The sequence below is a fragment of the Musca autumnalis genome, unplaced genomic scaffold, assembly GCF_047663935.1.
Source record: "Musca autumnalis isolate F117 unplaced genomic scaffold, ASM4766393v1 scaffold_1, whole genome shotgun sequence".
Classification (NCBI taxonomy): Eukaryota; Metazoa; Arthropoda; class Insecta; order Diptera; family Muscidae; genus Musca; species Musca autumnalis.
Window position 1 is genome coordinate 151687837 of NW_027411644.1, and position 17844 is coordinate 151705680.

Here is a 17844-nt window from a genome sequence, read left to right on the forward strand (position 1 = left end):
AAAAATGGTACTACAATATACATATAACCATATTTTTATATCCACACTGTGGTAAGGGGTCTCAATAGCATAATAATCTGCTAAAAAAGTGACGTTAAACGGCCAACAATTTTAATTTAGGACACTTTGATGATTTTTCCCAACTTTAATTGTCAATTTTACGACTTTTATGACGATTTTCGGCCAAAAACTGTTTGCATATTTTGCATATTTTTTGCATATTCTGCATATTTTTTTTGCATATTTTGCATATTTTTTGCATATTTTGCATATTTTTGCATATTTTGTGCATATGCAAAATATGCAAATATTCAAAATAAATACAAAATATGTCCCTGCCATTGAATTTAGATTTCTTTGAAACGAATTTTGGTCCAATCAGAATCTTCGTATCTCTATTATTAAAAAATATGCAAAATCCGATGTCTAGAGATAGTGATCCGGATCGTTCAATTGAACGAGATTGCCCAACTCTAAAATATAGTCGAATGCGTTAGATCCCTGGTATTAGCCTTTGATATTAGCCCCATTTCTCTAGACTAGGGTCTTTAATATCATGTCAATAATGTTGGAAGATATTGTTCTCATATCCCGGGACCTATTAAAGCCATTTATCCGCACTCCGTTACTGTCATGGACCCCCTGAACATACAGACGACTTAACAGGAAACAAGAAGTGAGAAAGAATGAAGCATGTTACTATGAATGACGAATGGTGTCGTGGAAACGGGTTAATTCGTATACGTCATTCAACAGGCGAACAACGTAATTCAAACGCTCGAGAGAACAAGCTATAACAAATCAATTAGAAATACTCACAGTAATGCTTGGTTTACATTTCCGAAATCCACTCGATTTCAACTGTCAATTCATTTGACATTTTATCAATGGAATTGACAGTTGAAATCGAGTGGATTTCGTAAATGTAAACCAAGCATAAGGAGGGAGTACAATATATGGTCTGTTCCAGTACTGCAAGAATCTACTAATTTTTACTATTTTCAATAACATAATGGAAAAAATGTTATCGTAGTAAAAAGTAGTAGCTTCTTGCAGGTTCTGGAAAAGAGCAATAATAAACAAAAATGTCAAAAGATTTAAATATTGTCAGTCTAATAAGACGCATACCTAAATACGTCCGTATACCCAAAGCGAGTGTGGTGAAAAAAGTAGAACGCATGTATTTTCATGAATACTACTGAAATACGTCGAGCGTATTTTATTTCAAGTTGAACAAATTCAACTATGACAGAACGTATAGTATGTTGTGTGTGTTTGTTTTGTATTTTGAAAACAAAAGCCAAAGGAAATTTATGCTCTGTTCCAGAACCTGCAAGAAGCTACTATTTTTTACTACGATAACATTTTTTCCTTTATGTTATCGGAAAAAAATAGTGAAAATTAGTAGTTTCTTGCAGTTCTGGAACAGACATTTATTGCTCTGTTCCAGAAGCTACTATTTTTACTACGATAACATTTTTTACTTTATGCTATCGGAAAAAATAGTAAAAATTAGAAGATTCTTGCAGTTCTGGAACAGACCAATAATAAAATTAAAAGAAGAAGAAAAGGTAACTTAGTTCGAAATTGGCTCGGCCTTCTTTATTCTTTTATCAGATGCAAGGCAAGCAGGCGCGGCAGCTTATGTACCCAGGCCTTTATACGGACGCTCCAAGAGCGCTTTTGTGGTAGGATGGTGAAATATTTGAGTACGTAACGTTGAATGTTAGGTATGGGCGTAAATTATACATTTGTATCGATCAAATCGGCAATTAATTGCATTTTGATTAATTTTGAGATGTGTTCCAATATGTATTAGTGTTGCCTATTGTGTATTGTTATGGCTATATCACACCATATGCTTTTTCACATGTATGACATCAGGTCTGTATATTAGCATACCTAAAGTGACAACATACATGTAGCCATTACTTACACTATCATTAACCGAATAGTTGTTTATCATCAAAATGTTTTTCCACCAATTCCGATTGCAAAAAACATGTTCCCCATCCGTTATATGCTTCCATATTGGTCCATTTCCTGCTTTGGTCAATAGAGTAGCATTAAATAGTATTACAAATACCAGCGAAGGAAGGAATCTGAATTAAAGGAAAATACAATAGAAAAAGATAAAGATACAGACTCAATACAGTGTTCATTTAAATGACAAACTTTAAATAACGATGCACAAATACTTGGATGTACAGCAATACACATCTGGTTGGTTTGGTTTCCGGGTTAATGGGATTTTGCTGATCAAATCTCAGCTTCAAGAAAAATCCCGTCAATACAAAGAATATCTGTATGAGAATAGGGCCATTTTGGAATATTATCATCACACTTTGTTTTAAATAATCTTCAAAAAACTGCGGATTTTGCATGGGCACTGACATGAAATACATTAATACATGGGCCCAAATTACAAAGAAAATTGTGAAGACTCGGAAGAAATACGTGAAGTTGAAATCCTTGCTGCCAATTTTAGATGAAGTAAGTTTTTTATAATTTCTGGCAATTGAAAAGGAGGTTAATAGTGTAGAACCTAGAAGAAAAAAGGTTGATTGATTTTGGTTACACTGAATGATTTGATATTAAGACTTTCGCATACCTACCCATCGTATCAAACTCTTTTATGTAATAATCGTCAACTTGTTGATTTGACAACGATTTCCGACCCTTCAGAAAATAATCATAGATCGATGAGGCAACAGTAAAAATCATCAATAAACACAATAATGAATAAACAAAGGCCTCCAAATATCCTGAAAATACATACAAATTAAGATTCACATACAATCACGTCTGGGAACATGTGTAAAATTCTCTTTACCGTTTCAAAAAAAAAGTAGGTATCAACTACATCAATGATTTTTAGTATATATGTAGATTAAAATCGCCATTCCAAATCTGTTTTTTACCCTCAGCCCTAAGCTAAGAGGGTATATACACTTTGATACGTCCAAAAAAATGTGTTCGAAATAACGGCATGTTTCGACGAAAATCTTTCAAACAATTTGGAGTCGATTTTACCATGTCCGTCCGTCTGTCTGGCTGGCTGGTGCGCACGATAACTCTCGAACGGATCAACCGATTAGAACCAAATTTTGCACTTCGTAGAATTTTGCCCAACTTAGTTTAAGTTCCACGATGGGCCATATCGGTCCACTCCTCCGGGTACCTCCCCCACAAAAGTTCAAAAATGTTCTGTAAAATGTTGTGAACGATAACTCTCGAAGGGAGCAATCGATTTCTACCAGACATAGATGAGGTTCCAATATGGACTTTATTCTCCTCCTCCATTCAAAATACTTCATATCTACAAATTTGAACCTGGGTCCTCTCCAACAAACAGACAATGTTGTCGAAGTCCTAGCGTTCTAAGCCACTGCCAACCTATTATATTCTTGATATGATATCAACAAACTTCCGAAATGGAAGGCATTACAATTCATGAAGGAAACCGCCCGTCGATTGTACATGTGTATGTATTGAGAAAATTATTCCTAGACAATACACTAGGGTGACTTGATACAAAAAAAAGGCTTCAAAAATACTTCATATCTACAAATTTGTAAAAATGGTGGTATAAATAGAAGTTATCAAAATCAGCCTTTGTCTTCTAGCCATTTACATTCAAAATATGCCTGATGAGCTGGCTTAAACCACCAGCGAAACGATCGTAGCATAGTGGTTGGGTGTGTGGCACTTCGCTAAAATTCATTTTTCAATACAAACTCCTTAGGCCATGTTAGCTCGATTAATTCAATTAATTAATTAAAAGCTCTGATTTTTGCTGTAGCAAAATTGGCCTTCGTAATATTTTATCCAAACTTAATTTAAGTTCGAAGACGGACAATATCGGTCCACATCTTCTAGTACCTCCGATACAAAAGTTCAAAACTTTTCGGTAAAATGGAGCGCACATTAACTCTCGAAGGCAATAACCGAGATGGTCTATACTTTGCAAATCGTAATATTTCTGTGAATCTTAGATAAAGTTCCCAGTTTAGGGTCAGATCGCAGATCTTCGAAAATGCATACCGATGTTACTCATTGTGGTCCCGTTTACAGCGATATTATGTTTTTCATGGGTAAGTCCATGCTTACTAACATAGTGGGCCAAAACCTCTAAGTTATACGGTGGCCAACTGAAATGACTGGAGTGCGCGCTATCTATCAAAAACAAATGACAATTAAAATAAGATCCACTTCCAAAATGGACTATGCCTATGCATTCCTTCACGTACCTCCTCCCTAAAACTTGAGCTTGAGCTTTAATCCAAATATATCTTTGTCGTCAAGTTCAAATCTAAAATTTCAAATCACACAGGCTGAGGGTATAATTCTGTCGGCAATGCCGATTGATACATTCTTACTTGTTTTTTTCCCTATCAAAATTTCTTTACGAAAAATGGGGTTTACTTTTTCTATTTCATCAGTTTGTTATAAACTATTTCAATACATTTTATATTTACCTATATTGGATTTCTTTTCAGGGGTACTACAGTATTCCACAAATGTGTTCAGTGTTAAATTATATTTGCTTTGAAATATAAAATTGGCACACTTATCCAACATATCTTTATATTTCACAGCGTCCTCCTTTGGATCATCTCTGTAAATCTTCTGATAGTATTGGATTACCTAAACCAAAAAATAATTCATGAAATATGTTCACGATTATATATTTGAATTGCATTTTCATACCTCTTCGTAATATGTAAAATTACGTTCGCTCTTAACTTTACTTTCACGAATATACGGGGAGTTCCTTAACAGTTCTTTGCACTGGTCCACACATATACCCATAAACACATAATCGTGCCGGTAACGAAATAAGGCATCCTTAGAATATTCTTCTATTTGACACCACAATTCTGAGTTATCAGTTTCTATTTCGGCAAATAGTAAACAATACGAAGAAGGTGGCTCTGATCGAACAAAACACTCGTCATAATTGTCGAGTGTGAACATGGGAGGTAGTAGGCGATAGGATGTTACTGTCAAAATGAGAATTAAAAATCAATAACAATAAAGCAATAATGCAGTAAACATTAAAACGAAAGTCGAACATACAAAATAAAATTAAAATGAAATAGGACTTGGGAAAATCTATATATATAAAATTGAAATTTGTTTGTACGTTTGTTTGTTTGTGCCTTATAGACTCGAAAACCGCTGAACAGATCTTACTGAAGTTTTTAAGATACATTGCTACATGGCCTGGAATGAAAATAGGCTATATCATTTTTTGAAATATCGCGTTGATCTGGAGATAAGCATCAAAACCGGAGGTATCTCCAAAAAATTTAGATTTTGTATGCAAATATCTTTAGAACTGTTACAGATATAATCTCCAAATTTTGTATGTGTGACGGAATTTGATGTAGAAATAAATTTACCAAATTATACTTAAATTGGTTCAGATTTGGATATAGCTCCAACATACATATATTTTCGGCCGATTTCCTTAATTTATGTACCAAACATGCTATTTATGTCCAATTTCAATGAAATTTGGAATGTGTGACGGATCTTGGTCTGGAAATAATCGTGCCACATTATATCAAAATCGATTCAGATTTGGATATAGCTCCCATATACATATATTTTCGGCCGATTTCCTTATTTTATGCACCAAACACGCTATATATGTCCAATTTGGAATGTGTAACGGAATTTGGTTTAGGTATAAATGTGCCATATTATATCAAAATCGGTTCAGATTTGGATATAGCTCCTATATATATTTTCTGCCGATTTCATGTATTTGAGGCACCAAAAACGCTATTTATATCCAAGTTCAATAAAATTTGGAACGTGTGACGGAACATGGTCTAGAAATACATGTGCCAAATTATATCGAAATCGGTTCAGATTTGGATATAGCTCACATATATATTTTCGGCCGATTTCCCGCATTTGATGCACCAAACACGCTGTATATGTCCAAATTCGCTGAAATTTGAAATGTGTTACAGAACTTGGTTTAGAAATAAATGTGCCAAATTATATCGAAATCGGTTCAGATTTGGATATAGCTCCCATATATATTTTCCACCGATTTCCTGTATTTTATGCACCAAGCACCCTATGTATGTCCAATTTCAATGAAATTTGGTATGTGGGACGGAATTTGGTATATAAACAAATGTGCCAAATTATATCGAAATCGGTTCAGATTTAAATATAAAGCACCCATATATATTTTCGGCCGATTTCCTGCATTTTGTGCACCAAACACGTTATGTATGTTCAATTTCATTGCAATTTGGAATGTGAGACGGGATTTGGTGTAAAAATGAATGTGCAAAATGATATCGAGATCTGTTCAGATCGGAATATAGCTCCCATATATATTTTCATGTTTTTGTTACGTATGTCCAATTTCAATGAAAGTTTGAAGATACTTAGAAGTTCAGAAGGAATTGACCAAGGCTACAGCTTTAAATATTATATCTTTGAGAGACTTCTTGAGAATAATGTTTTAATATGATATAACTAAATCATTATTTGAGTAAAAATTGTGAATACGAGTGGGAGTTATCCTAAGAGTAATTTAAGATATCACAACATGTTAATATGTATATGACCTGGAAATAATAAGTCCTATTTATATAATAAATTACAACTATCCTCAAACCTGGTTCTATTCTTAATTTTATTCACTCCAAATCCAATCTGTACAAATAAAGAGAAATTAATACTGTAAGAGTATATAACTACCGTAGGAATACTTATAGTCGAAAAGGCTTTAGGGGAGTGTTACCTCCTGAAACATACAAAAATACCATAGTAGCTCCAAAACAGCCCTGAATGGGTAGAGAACGCCTTCATATCTCCTATATTTATACGTTAAAATATTAAAAAATCATTCCATTATATTTTATCTAAGTCGGGGTAGCAAAGCGCACCGGGTTCAGCTAGTAATATTATAAAAATAGAAAATTCACAATCACTTTTTAACAAGGCTTGGAAAACTATTGGGTGCACAAACTTTTCTGAAGTCTGCATGAAAATTATTTGGATACACATTCTTGATGATATAGTGGATACACATCCACTCGATAGATACGTCAGATACGTCAAATAAATCATAGTTCTAAATCCACTGGATTTTATTTGACGTATATTCTATGGGATTGACAGTTTAAATCATAGTACAAGTTCATAGTCTAACAGGAGTTTTAGATGACAATACATGAACATGGAATCAAAACCAATATTGGTCCGTTTTTATAGTGTTTTAACGGTGTTTTATTTAAATTGCATTTCAAATCTGGTAACTCAATTTTGACACAGTTGCAGTTGACCAATCGGACTAAAACTTTGCACACTTTTCAGATTTGGATGACAATACACGAATATGGGCCCATTTTTTCCTACAGCCCCCTTATAGCGGTACCACCCGATTTCAAGTATTAAAAGGATTTTATTTCATTTTAAGGCCGAATTGGCTGTATTGCCTTTTTACTTGTTGACTTTTTTCATTATTGAAATATGGCAGGTGGTAATTTTCCAATAGTAGGGAAAATTACCACCTTATAATTTCATCATGGTAGTAACTCAAATCCAATGTGATTAGACATTTACTAGGCGTTTACACACAGACAGTATTGGCCAGACAATAGCAAAGTTACAAACCATTTTCACCAATAGACTCGGAAGAGCAAAAGAAGAAAGGGAAGACAATGAAATCCTTAAACAGCACACAAGCCCTATAATTTGTGCCATATTTTTCTTCTCCAACTTGTTATAATTTAGCAGATGTCCGAACTACTTCTTTTGCGACAGTTTCATGTTTAATTTTCAAAAAAAAAAAAAAAACGTTAAGATAGGAACAAACCCTCTTCTTGACGAGTTCTTGTGCCAACAGCAAATAAACAATTTGGTTGTTCGCAAATTTAATTATAACACATATTCGTTAAACAACATTTAAATTTGTCCGCTTAATAGCCCGTTTAGACTAGTCATTTTAAATCGACTCGATTTCTAAATCCAACTTTCAAATCCTAGTTGTTTAGACTAGTCTAAAATGATATAAGATGCCAGTCAGCTGATATTTGTTTACGTATACATACGCGAATTTGCAAAAAGAATGCTTGAAAATTAACAAGTAAAAAAGCGTTAAGTTCGGCCGGGCCGAACTTTTCATACCCTCCACCATAAAATATTCTGAACTAAAATGGAATAATTAGTTTTCATTCCTGTCCCCAACTTTAAGTGGGTACGTTAAAATGTCAGATAATGTACATAAAATGCTTCATTCGGGAGGCCCTTTTTTATGGTGCCTATATCTAACTATGTATGTTGACAATTTTTGGTGGGCTAGAAATTGGGAGGTGCCGTTATATAGAGGTTAGTATAAAACATGGACTTATGTTGACAGTTTTTGATGGGAGCCTTTAATGTCAAATAACTCCTAATTCGGTTAAAAATTGTAGCTAGAATCCTCAAAATACCGAAAATCGGTACATAACGTGGGAACTTCAAATGTCATTAACAGCTAGTTCGGGGGTATGTGGGCTATACGAAAATATGAACTTACATGAACAATTTTTGTTGCAGAATTTTTGTTGGATTTTATATTTCAAATTACAAAAAGTTCGTCCAAAAAATAAAGCTAAGGTACGGAAAATCGGGAGGTTTGTTTTGGGGCTATACCAAAACATGGACCTACGTTCGGTTAAACGTTTTAAATAAAATCCTCAAAGTACCGAAAATAGGGAAGTATCGTTATATTGGGGCTATGTTGAAAATTGTTGATGCAGATGTGTGGTGACCACTACAACCTTCAAATTGCAAATTACAGTTAGTTCGGTTAAAAATTGTAGCTAAAATTGCCAAATTATTGAAAATTGGGAGGTACCGTTATATGGGAGCTATATCCGAACATGGAGTTATGTTGACAATTTCTGATGGAGAGGTGTTGTGACCACTAAGAACTTCAAATGTCAAATTACTGCTAGTTCGGTTTAGTATTGTAGCTAAAATCATCAAATTACTGAAAATCGGAGGTACCGTTATATGGGGCTTATCAATACATCGACCTTTCTTGACAATTTTTGGTGGAGAGGTGTGGTGACCACTAAGAATTTCAACTGTCAAATGTTCAAATTACAGATATTTCGGTAAAACTTGTAGGTAAAATTCTCAAAATACCGAAAATCGGGAGGTACCGTTGTATGGGGCTATACCAAAACATGCACCTATGTTCATAATTATTTCGAATTTAAGTTTTTTGCTCACTAAGAACCCTAAATATGAAATTATAGCTAATTCGGTCTAGAAATGTGAATTTAAACGTCAAAATACCTAAAATCGTGCGGTAACGTTATATGGGGGCTATTCAAAACATGGACCTATGTCTACTAGTTATTTAAGTTTATTGACATTTAAGAACCCTAAATGTCAATTTATAGCTAAATCGGTCTGAAAATGTAACTAAAAACGTCAAAATACCATAAATCGGGGGTACCGTTATATGGGGGCTATACCAAAACGTGGATCTATGTCCACAACTTTTGTTATATAAGTTTATTGACACTTAAGAACCCTAAATGTCAAATTATAGCTAAATCGGTCTGAAAATGTAGCTAAAAACGGCAAAATACCGTAATTCGGGGGGTACCGTTATATAGGGGCTATACCAGAACGTGGACCTATGTCCACAACTTTTGTTATATAAGTTTATTGATACTTCAGAACCCTAAATGTCAAATTATAGCTAAATCGGTCTGAAAATGTAGCTAAAAACAGCAAAATACCGTAACTCGGGGGGTACCGTTATATGGGGGCTATACCAAAACGTGGACCGATGTCCACAACTTTTGTTATATAAATTTATTGATACTTCAGAACCCTAAATGTCAAATTATAGCTGAATCGGTCTGAAAATGTAGCTAAAAACGGCAAAATACCGTAAATCGGGGGGTACCGTTATATGGGGGCTATACCAAAACGTGAACCTATGTCCACAACTTTTGTTATATAAGTTTATTGACACTTAAGAACCCTAAATGTCAAATTATAGCTAAATCAGTCTGAAAATGTAGCTAAAAACAGCAAAATACCGTAATTCGGGGGGTACCGTTATATAGGGGCTATACCAGAACGTGGACCTATGTCCACAACTTTTGTTATATAAGTTTATTGACACTTAAGAACCCTAAATGTCAAATTATAGCTAAATCGGTCTGAAAATGTAGCTAAAAACAGCAAAATACCGTAAATCGGGGGGTACCGTTATATGGGGGCTATACCAAAACGTGGACCGATGTCCACAACTTTTGTTATATAAATTTATTGATACTTCAGAACCCTAAATGTCAAATTATAGCTGAATCGGTCTGAAAATGTAGCTAAAAACGGCAAAATACCGTAAATCGGGGGGTACCGTTATATGGGGGCTATACCAAAACGTGAACCTATGTCCACAACTTTTGTTATATAAGTTTATTGACACTTAAGAACCCTAAATGTCAAATTATAGCTAAATCAGTCTGAAAATGTAGCTAAAAACAGCAAAATACCGTAAATCGGGGGGTACCGTTATATGGGGGCTATACCAAAACGTGGACCGATGTCCACAACTTTTGTTATATAAATTTATTGACACTTAAGAACCCTAAATGTCAAATTATAGCTAAATCGGTCTGAAAATGTAGCTAAAAACGGCAAAATACCGTAAATCGGGGGGTACCGTTATATGGGGGCTATACCAAAACGTGGACCGATATAGCCCATCATCGAACTTGACCTGCCTGCAAACAAAAGACGTATTTTCCCAAAATTTCAGCGTTCTATCTCCATTTTTGTGGATGCTAGAGTGATTACCACAGACGGACGGACGGACGGACGGACGGACGGACGTGCACCAATCGACTCAGAATTTTACCCTGATCAAGAATATATATACTTTATAGGGTCGCAAAAGAGTATTTCAATGCGTTACAAACGGAAAAACAAACTTAATATACCCTCCATACTATGGTGGAGGGTATAAAAATGGAATGGAATGCTGCAAAAAATAATCTGACAAATTGATATTAAATATGTTGTTTAGAATTTATATTAAATTAAAGCTACATCCATTTTATTTTTATTTAATATTTTTTTCTATTTTTCCGCTTCTGTTTGTTTTTGTGTGTTTGTGTTTACAGTTATTTGAAAAATGTAAATAATAGGGTTATGACTTTTTTACAACCTCACATAACTGTGTCATATTTTGATGAGCTTTTGCATAAGATTAGATAAAATCTTAATTACAAGGTGATTCGATAGAAAAAGCTCACGCAAAAAAAGTTTTTATAGATGAGCTTTTTGGAAAAAAAATTTTGGAGTCCCTTTAAGCACATAAATAACTCAAAATAATCGTTAAATCCATAGGACATATCCAGAATGACATAAGCATTTGTTTCTCACCAATATTATCGTCATATTATTACATATATATCATTTTATATCATATATGGCTTTATTCCATGTATAACATAAATTGGAAGTGCTTTGTGCGGGACTTTTTTCAATATTTAAATGGAATAAAAATTATTTTAGTCATTAATAGGCGAAATGTCACTTATTCGTGCAACAGGAAAAAAATTTTGGAGCAAATTTTTAATAGGCAAAAGTTCATTCACTCTCGCTACAGGGAATCATTTTTGAGAAAAAAGGTCAAAAAGTCAAAACCCTAGTAAATAAACGACACATGAAGTAGTTGCCAATTTTCGTACAGCCTGCAATAGTTGCATTTTTAGGAGCAAAAAGCAGTGTTGTATATCAAAATATTTCGATTTAACATTTGATTTAAAACAAATCCAAGTTTTGAGTTGATTTAATTTTGTATGGTAAATCAGGGTGGATTTCGGTGGATTAAGCACTTAAATCGTGATAATGCCCTTAATCATCGTATAAGGGTATAGTCTAAACGGGCTATAAACGTGTGGAACGAATTCACATAGTTTTGTAAAACGAAAATATAAAATTTTTTCATTATTTTATTAAACACTAAAATAAAGAAATGTTTTATATGTAATCTTTCACGTATAGTCGCGGGAGGAGTCGTTGTATTTGTATTTATTTTCATTACTTATGTTTACATTGTTTGAACTCACAATTGGTTTGACCTTCAATTTTCGTGATTGCAAATATGAACAGCACAATACTTAACAACTGCGACATCATGTATTTCGACCTACTTCAAGTTACTCCAGTACCGAAATAAACTGTCTTTCGATTGAATATACCTTCGAATAGGTTCTATAAATTTTCTACTTGTCACGCACAAAGTCATTCTTGAATGATGCTCCGTATGTTATTAAATATTTTCAATCTATTGGCGAATTGAGACATGCTATGCAAACGAAACGAACTGGGTAAATAGGAAATGTGCTGCAGCGTTAGCTACAGGTTAACCATAAAGACAATCAATAGCATTAACAGAAAAATAAATCGAACATCAAAACTTTTCAAATCTATTTTTAAGGTACTAAAATAATTTAATAAAATTTAACAATACCAAAAAAAAAAAAAAAAAAAAACAATTAAAATTTACAATAAAATTTGAAAATAGATTTATATTAGCAGTAAACCTGTTTAATGACATTTAACGATGTAAACATATTATAAAATAACTGATAAATATGAACATGTTTACATCAGAAATTTTTGCCACGTTAACCTCCTTTATGAGTATTTATTTGGTAATTTGGATTTACTAAATCAAAGTACCATGTAAGCATTCTACATAGGTATAACACATTCCATCGTATATGACTTATCCATAATTCCTTCGATAAAGACAAGATTCCCTTCAGTGGAAGCACTCACACAGCCCCATAATCTAACCTAAATTCCTAACTTGGTAATGTTTGTTGGCACCATCCACGACTTCTCAAACAAAATAATAACAAATTGTTTTGAACAGATTCTAACAAATTGGAATGAATGATATAGCTTGGATTCCATACTATAGATAATACAAAAAAAATATACAATTGTTTAAAAACGAACGGATCCGAAAATTCTTTACTCCAGCGTTTTATAAAATCCAAACTTTTGTATGCCTTATCAGTGATCAATGAAATGTGATCTCGGAAATAAGGTCTGTAATCCAAAAGGATTCCAAGATCATTCATGGAAGACACAGATTCGATTAAACTGTCATTAAAGCAATAAGTTGATTCTACTTTATTGACTCTAAAAAATTCCATATGCACCAGTTCGTTTATGAATAAAGTAAAAAAGTACTGTTCCAAGATGACTCCCTTGCGGAACCCCAGAACTTACGTAGACCTTTGTAGAGATTGCCTTACCAAATTTTACCATTTGTGATCTGCCAATTAAGTATGATTTTATGCATTCTAATAAAGAAGTACTGAAACCCATGTTATGTAACTTTAGCAAATAATAAATTGTGGTTCACCTTATCGAATGCCTTACTGAAATCAGTGTAGACACAGTCAGTTTGATATTTTCTTCTAAAGCCATCATTAACAACTGCAGTAAGCTCTAAAAGATTAGTAATTGTTGAGCAACGTTTTCTAAATACATGATGACATTATGAAAAAATAGGCGATACTTGGAATGATATTGAATCTGTAACCAAATTCTCAAAAAACTTTGGAACAGCACTAAGCTTCGCAATTCCCCTGTAATTAGAGGCATCAACTCTACTGCCTGATTTGAATAATGGTATAATATATGATTCTTTCCATATTTCGGGAAAGTTACCTGATTGTAAAGATTTGTTAAACAGAATGCAGAGAGGTAGTGGGAGATTCTCGGCACAATGCTTCAATATACATACATGCTAGGATTCCGTCAGGACCGGGAGTGGTTATATTTTTAATACTTTTAAAGTGGCTTAAAGCAGTCGAAACATCAAAACTTTGAACATTAATGAATGAGGTTTCTGAAATAAAGTAGGGATATTGGAAAGTGTCATCATGAGTTTTTGTGGAATACGTGGTTCAAAAAATAATGCAAATGTATTTGAGATTCCAACGTCATCATCAGCAACAACTTTTCAAAATTTTAATATTTTTGGAAATCCATTATATCGGCGTTTGTTGTTTATAAAACTATAGAAGGATCTTGGATTTGTCAGCATTTCCGGTTTCATTGTAGTTATATAGTTGTTGTGCTGTAGTTTATTCAAATCATATACATATATTGATCTACTAACAGAATAATTTTTAAAATCCAAATGTGAACCACTTTTCTTGAATTTTTTATAGAGTATTTCATGGTGAACCAACATTTTTAAATCTGCCGTTTTCGGAACTATGCTTGATATGGAAAATTATAGAGTACAATAAAACATTTCTAACATTTCATCTAAAGTATTTAGTTAGTTAAGAATAGCTCAATCAATTGAGCTCAGAAGTGACATCAAATCAACATAGTTTGTTCTTGAGAAACAATATATAGGTTTTGTGTGACAAGTTTTGTAGGTGTATGAATATAGTATTGATGATGGAATTGAATATTAAAAGAAGGATGGTGTTCATCTTGGTGTCCTGACTGACAAATAAAAGGTCAAGTAGCTTCCCAAATGAATTGCATATACAATTTGTGATAGGCCTATACTCATTAATTGACCAAGACACTGTTTTGTATTTTCATTCAATTCAGTAGTAAGAATTCTTTTTTTTTTATCGGAGTTTTCAATCCACTTAATATTGGGCAGACTGAAGTTCCCGTGAATGATCAAAATGTTAAAGGCATGGTGAATGAATGAAACGTGTTTTATATAGGTGTCAACGCTTGAACATGGGGCGATATATGAACATGTTATGAAAATCGTCAAATGCTTAAGACGAATCTTAACAGCGACTGTTTCAATATCAACCAGTGTTGGAAAAGATATTTCAGTAACAGAAATTTGGGAAGAAACGGCGATAAGGACTCCACCGCCTCTACTTCTTAAACGGTCGCTCCTAAATATCTGAAATTTTAGACAAAGGACTTCAGCATGTTGTTTAACATTTTTTATTTTTTATCGAAATGTACCTGAATCTTGCTATTTTAAGTTAAGACACTAATCGATGCCTTAGTTCCTCAAACTCGTATCTTAAAAATATACCAGTAAGGAAAGGATCAAAGTCGGACGGGGCCGACTATATAATACCCTACACCACTGTGAATATGTAAAATATATATGGGAGCTTAATCCAAATCAGAACAGATTTTGATATATTTCCCACATTTATTTGTAGACCAAATTCCGTCACATAGTCCAAATTTCATCAAAATTGGGCATACATATATAGCGTGTTTCGTGCATCAAATAACTCAAATCTGCCTAATATATATATGAGAGCTATATCCAAATCTGAACCGATTTCGATATAATTTGGCACACTTATTTCAAGGCCAAATCCCGGCAAACATTCCAAATTTTATTGAAATCGTACATATATAGTGCGTTTCGTGCATAAAATACCTAAAATCGGCCGAGAATATATATAGGAGCTATAGCCAAATTTGAACCGATTTCTATATAATTTGGCACACTTATTTCTAGACTAAATACCGTCGCACATTCCAAATTGAATTGAAATCGGACATATATAGCGTGTTTCGTGCACCAAATTCCTTAAATCGGGCGAAAATATATATGGGGGCTATATCCAAATCTAAACCGATTTCTATATAATTTGGCACACTTATTTCTAGACTAAATTCCGTCGCACATTCCCAATTTTATTGAAATCGGACATATATAGCGTGTTTTGGGCACCAACTGCCTTAAATCGGCTGAAGATATATATGGGGGCTATATCAAAATCTCAACCGAATTTTACCAAAATAAATAGCATTCGTCCTTTGGCCAAAAAAAAACTATCTTCCCCAATTTTCATGCGAATCGGACAACAAATGCGACCTGTACTTTGTTTACAAAAATACATGGACAGACGGACATGCGTAAATCGACTGAGAAAGTGATTCTATGTATATCCCTAAAAGGAACTATGGGTCTATCTCGTTTCCTTTTGCATGTTAAAACTAATGCACAAAGACATAATACCCCTTACCACAAGGTGGTGTAGGGTATAAAAATACAATTGAGTACATACATATGGTAAAAACCAAAATTCCTTTGCAATTCTATTTGAAAAAAAAAAAAAATAAAAAAAATTGCGAACGCATCTAGAATTTTCGGTACAGAGTTTAAGGAAAAAATTCTTGTTTTAAATCTGTTCGCGTCCACAAAATATGCGCGCAAAAGTTATAGCTGTTTTTATTCTCATATAAAAAAATAATTAAAAATGTCTTATTTGTTGTTATGAGAAAATTTATGCATAAATCGTTAACAGCATTCCATATCTATTCGTAGAGTTTAAATATTTACTAAATTTATTATTATTATTTTTTTTGGCAGAAAATCAACAAATAATAAACAAATATTGAAGCAAATTCAAATTATCCTGTCCCAGAGTCTGTACAAGGCCCCAGAAAATAAATTAAAAAATATCTGCGAAATCTAGGCAATGCGTTGAAAAATATGAAACCAAATGTATAGAGGTACATAAATCGCATATTATTGCAATAACAAAAGAGAAAAACTTATTGTTGGACAATAGTGTTGCAGATATATTTTTTGTTTGATGCGAAAAATTAGAAAAAATATTTGGGAGTTCTCCGACTATTTCCCTAAATTCCAAACGATAATTAACTAAAACTTCATCAAGAATTATGGTTTACCATCGCAAAAGCTTAGTTGCTTACCGTGATAACTTATAAGGATAGGAAATTAAGGGTAATATTGAAATTACCATCATTCAAAAAATATGAAAATTAAAAAGCCTGCAATTCGCGAATTAGTTAAAATCAGCTGATGCGCATGCGTTTTTGGATACAGCGAATCAGTCTCGTTCAATATTTATGCATATTTCAGTGTTTCACGTAGCGGCCATTGTATGCCGTCAGTTGCATCTCCCAATACCAAAAACCTTAAAGTGGGTAAAAGTCGAGCAGTGTACATACGATTTTGATGCGCATCCGGTTTAACTAGCGCCCATAAAAAATACGTCAATATACACATATTCCAAATAGATTCTTTAAGATCTGCGGATGTGCCTCCACATTCTATTTTGCGTAAAAAACCCATATAAATCGCGTATCTCTGTAATTTGTGACACGCGTTTTCGCAAATATTATAATCGCGTATAAAGGATTTAATTTATATAAAATTTATTAAATAAAATAGCGGTTTAGTATGCGGATTTGTCAAAAAATATTTTTGCTGATTTTCCTATTTTCAAAGTATATATTCGCGGTTTTAGTGGATGGATTCGAAAGCGGATGAGCTTATTAGTTCCATCGCGTAAAAAAACTTTACGCGGGGTTCAAATAAAATTGAATGACTGTTGCAAACTTTACACGCAAAAATAGGTTTTTTAAGAAAATTCACGCATGAAATTTTGGCCTTTAGGCTCCAATTACTAGGATGCTATACGGAGCACAGTCATGAGATATACATTCAACGACGTAGAATCACGAGTTATATAATCCTATTATGAGTTTGGAACATTATCTTGTTGCGCGTCCGGATTATTAAAAAAATTCAAAAAACCCCGAAATTCCGGCTTCTAATTCAATAAAATGTAGGGTTAAGCTAGAAATCGGAAGAGAACATACAAAAATTTGTTGGCTTCAACCCATTTTTCTACAGTCACTTCAGAAAAACACCATCTAGGGTATCAAAATCGATAAAATATTGAAACATTTACATAATTGCTGAAATTCTGGTCAGTATCAGCTAAGCTATTGGGAGTCGAACCAAGTAACTTGTTGCAAAAATCTTCCAAATATTGTTCTCAACAATTCTTCAGAACA

General features: G+C 33.4%; 1 protein-coding gene across 1 annotated transcript in view; it reads right to left on the bottom strand.

Moving 5' to 3' along the window:
- LOC141388543 (nose resistant to fluoxetine protein 6-like) overlaps positions 1–12359 on the bottom strand; it is a 37398-nt gene extending 25039 nt beyond the window's left edge. Inside the window, exons 1-6 of the mRNA XM_073958465.1 lie at positions 12117–12359; positions 4711–5003; positions 4479–4647; positions 2616–2765; positions 2176–2545; positions 1937–2102 (exon numbers count right to left, since the gene is read on the bottom strand). Coding sequence (XP_073814566.1) covers positions 1937–2102; positions 2176–2545; positions 2616–2765; positions 4479–4647; positions 4711–5003; positions 12117–12186 — 1218 coding nt within the window. The 5' untranslated portion in view covers positions 12187–12359. The remainder of the gene's footprint in view (positions 1–1936; positions 2103–2175; positions 2546–2615; positions 2766–4478; positions 4648–4710; positions 5004–12116) is intronic.
- Positions 12360–17844: the final 5485 nt, after the last annotated feature.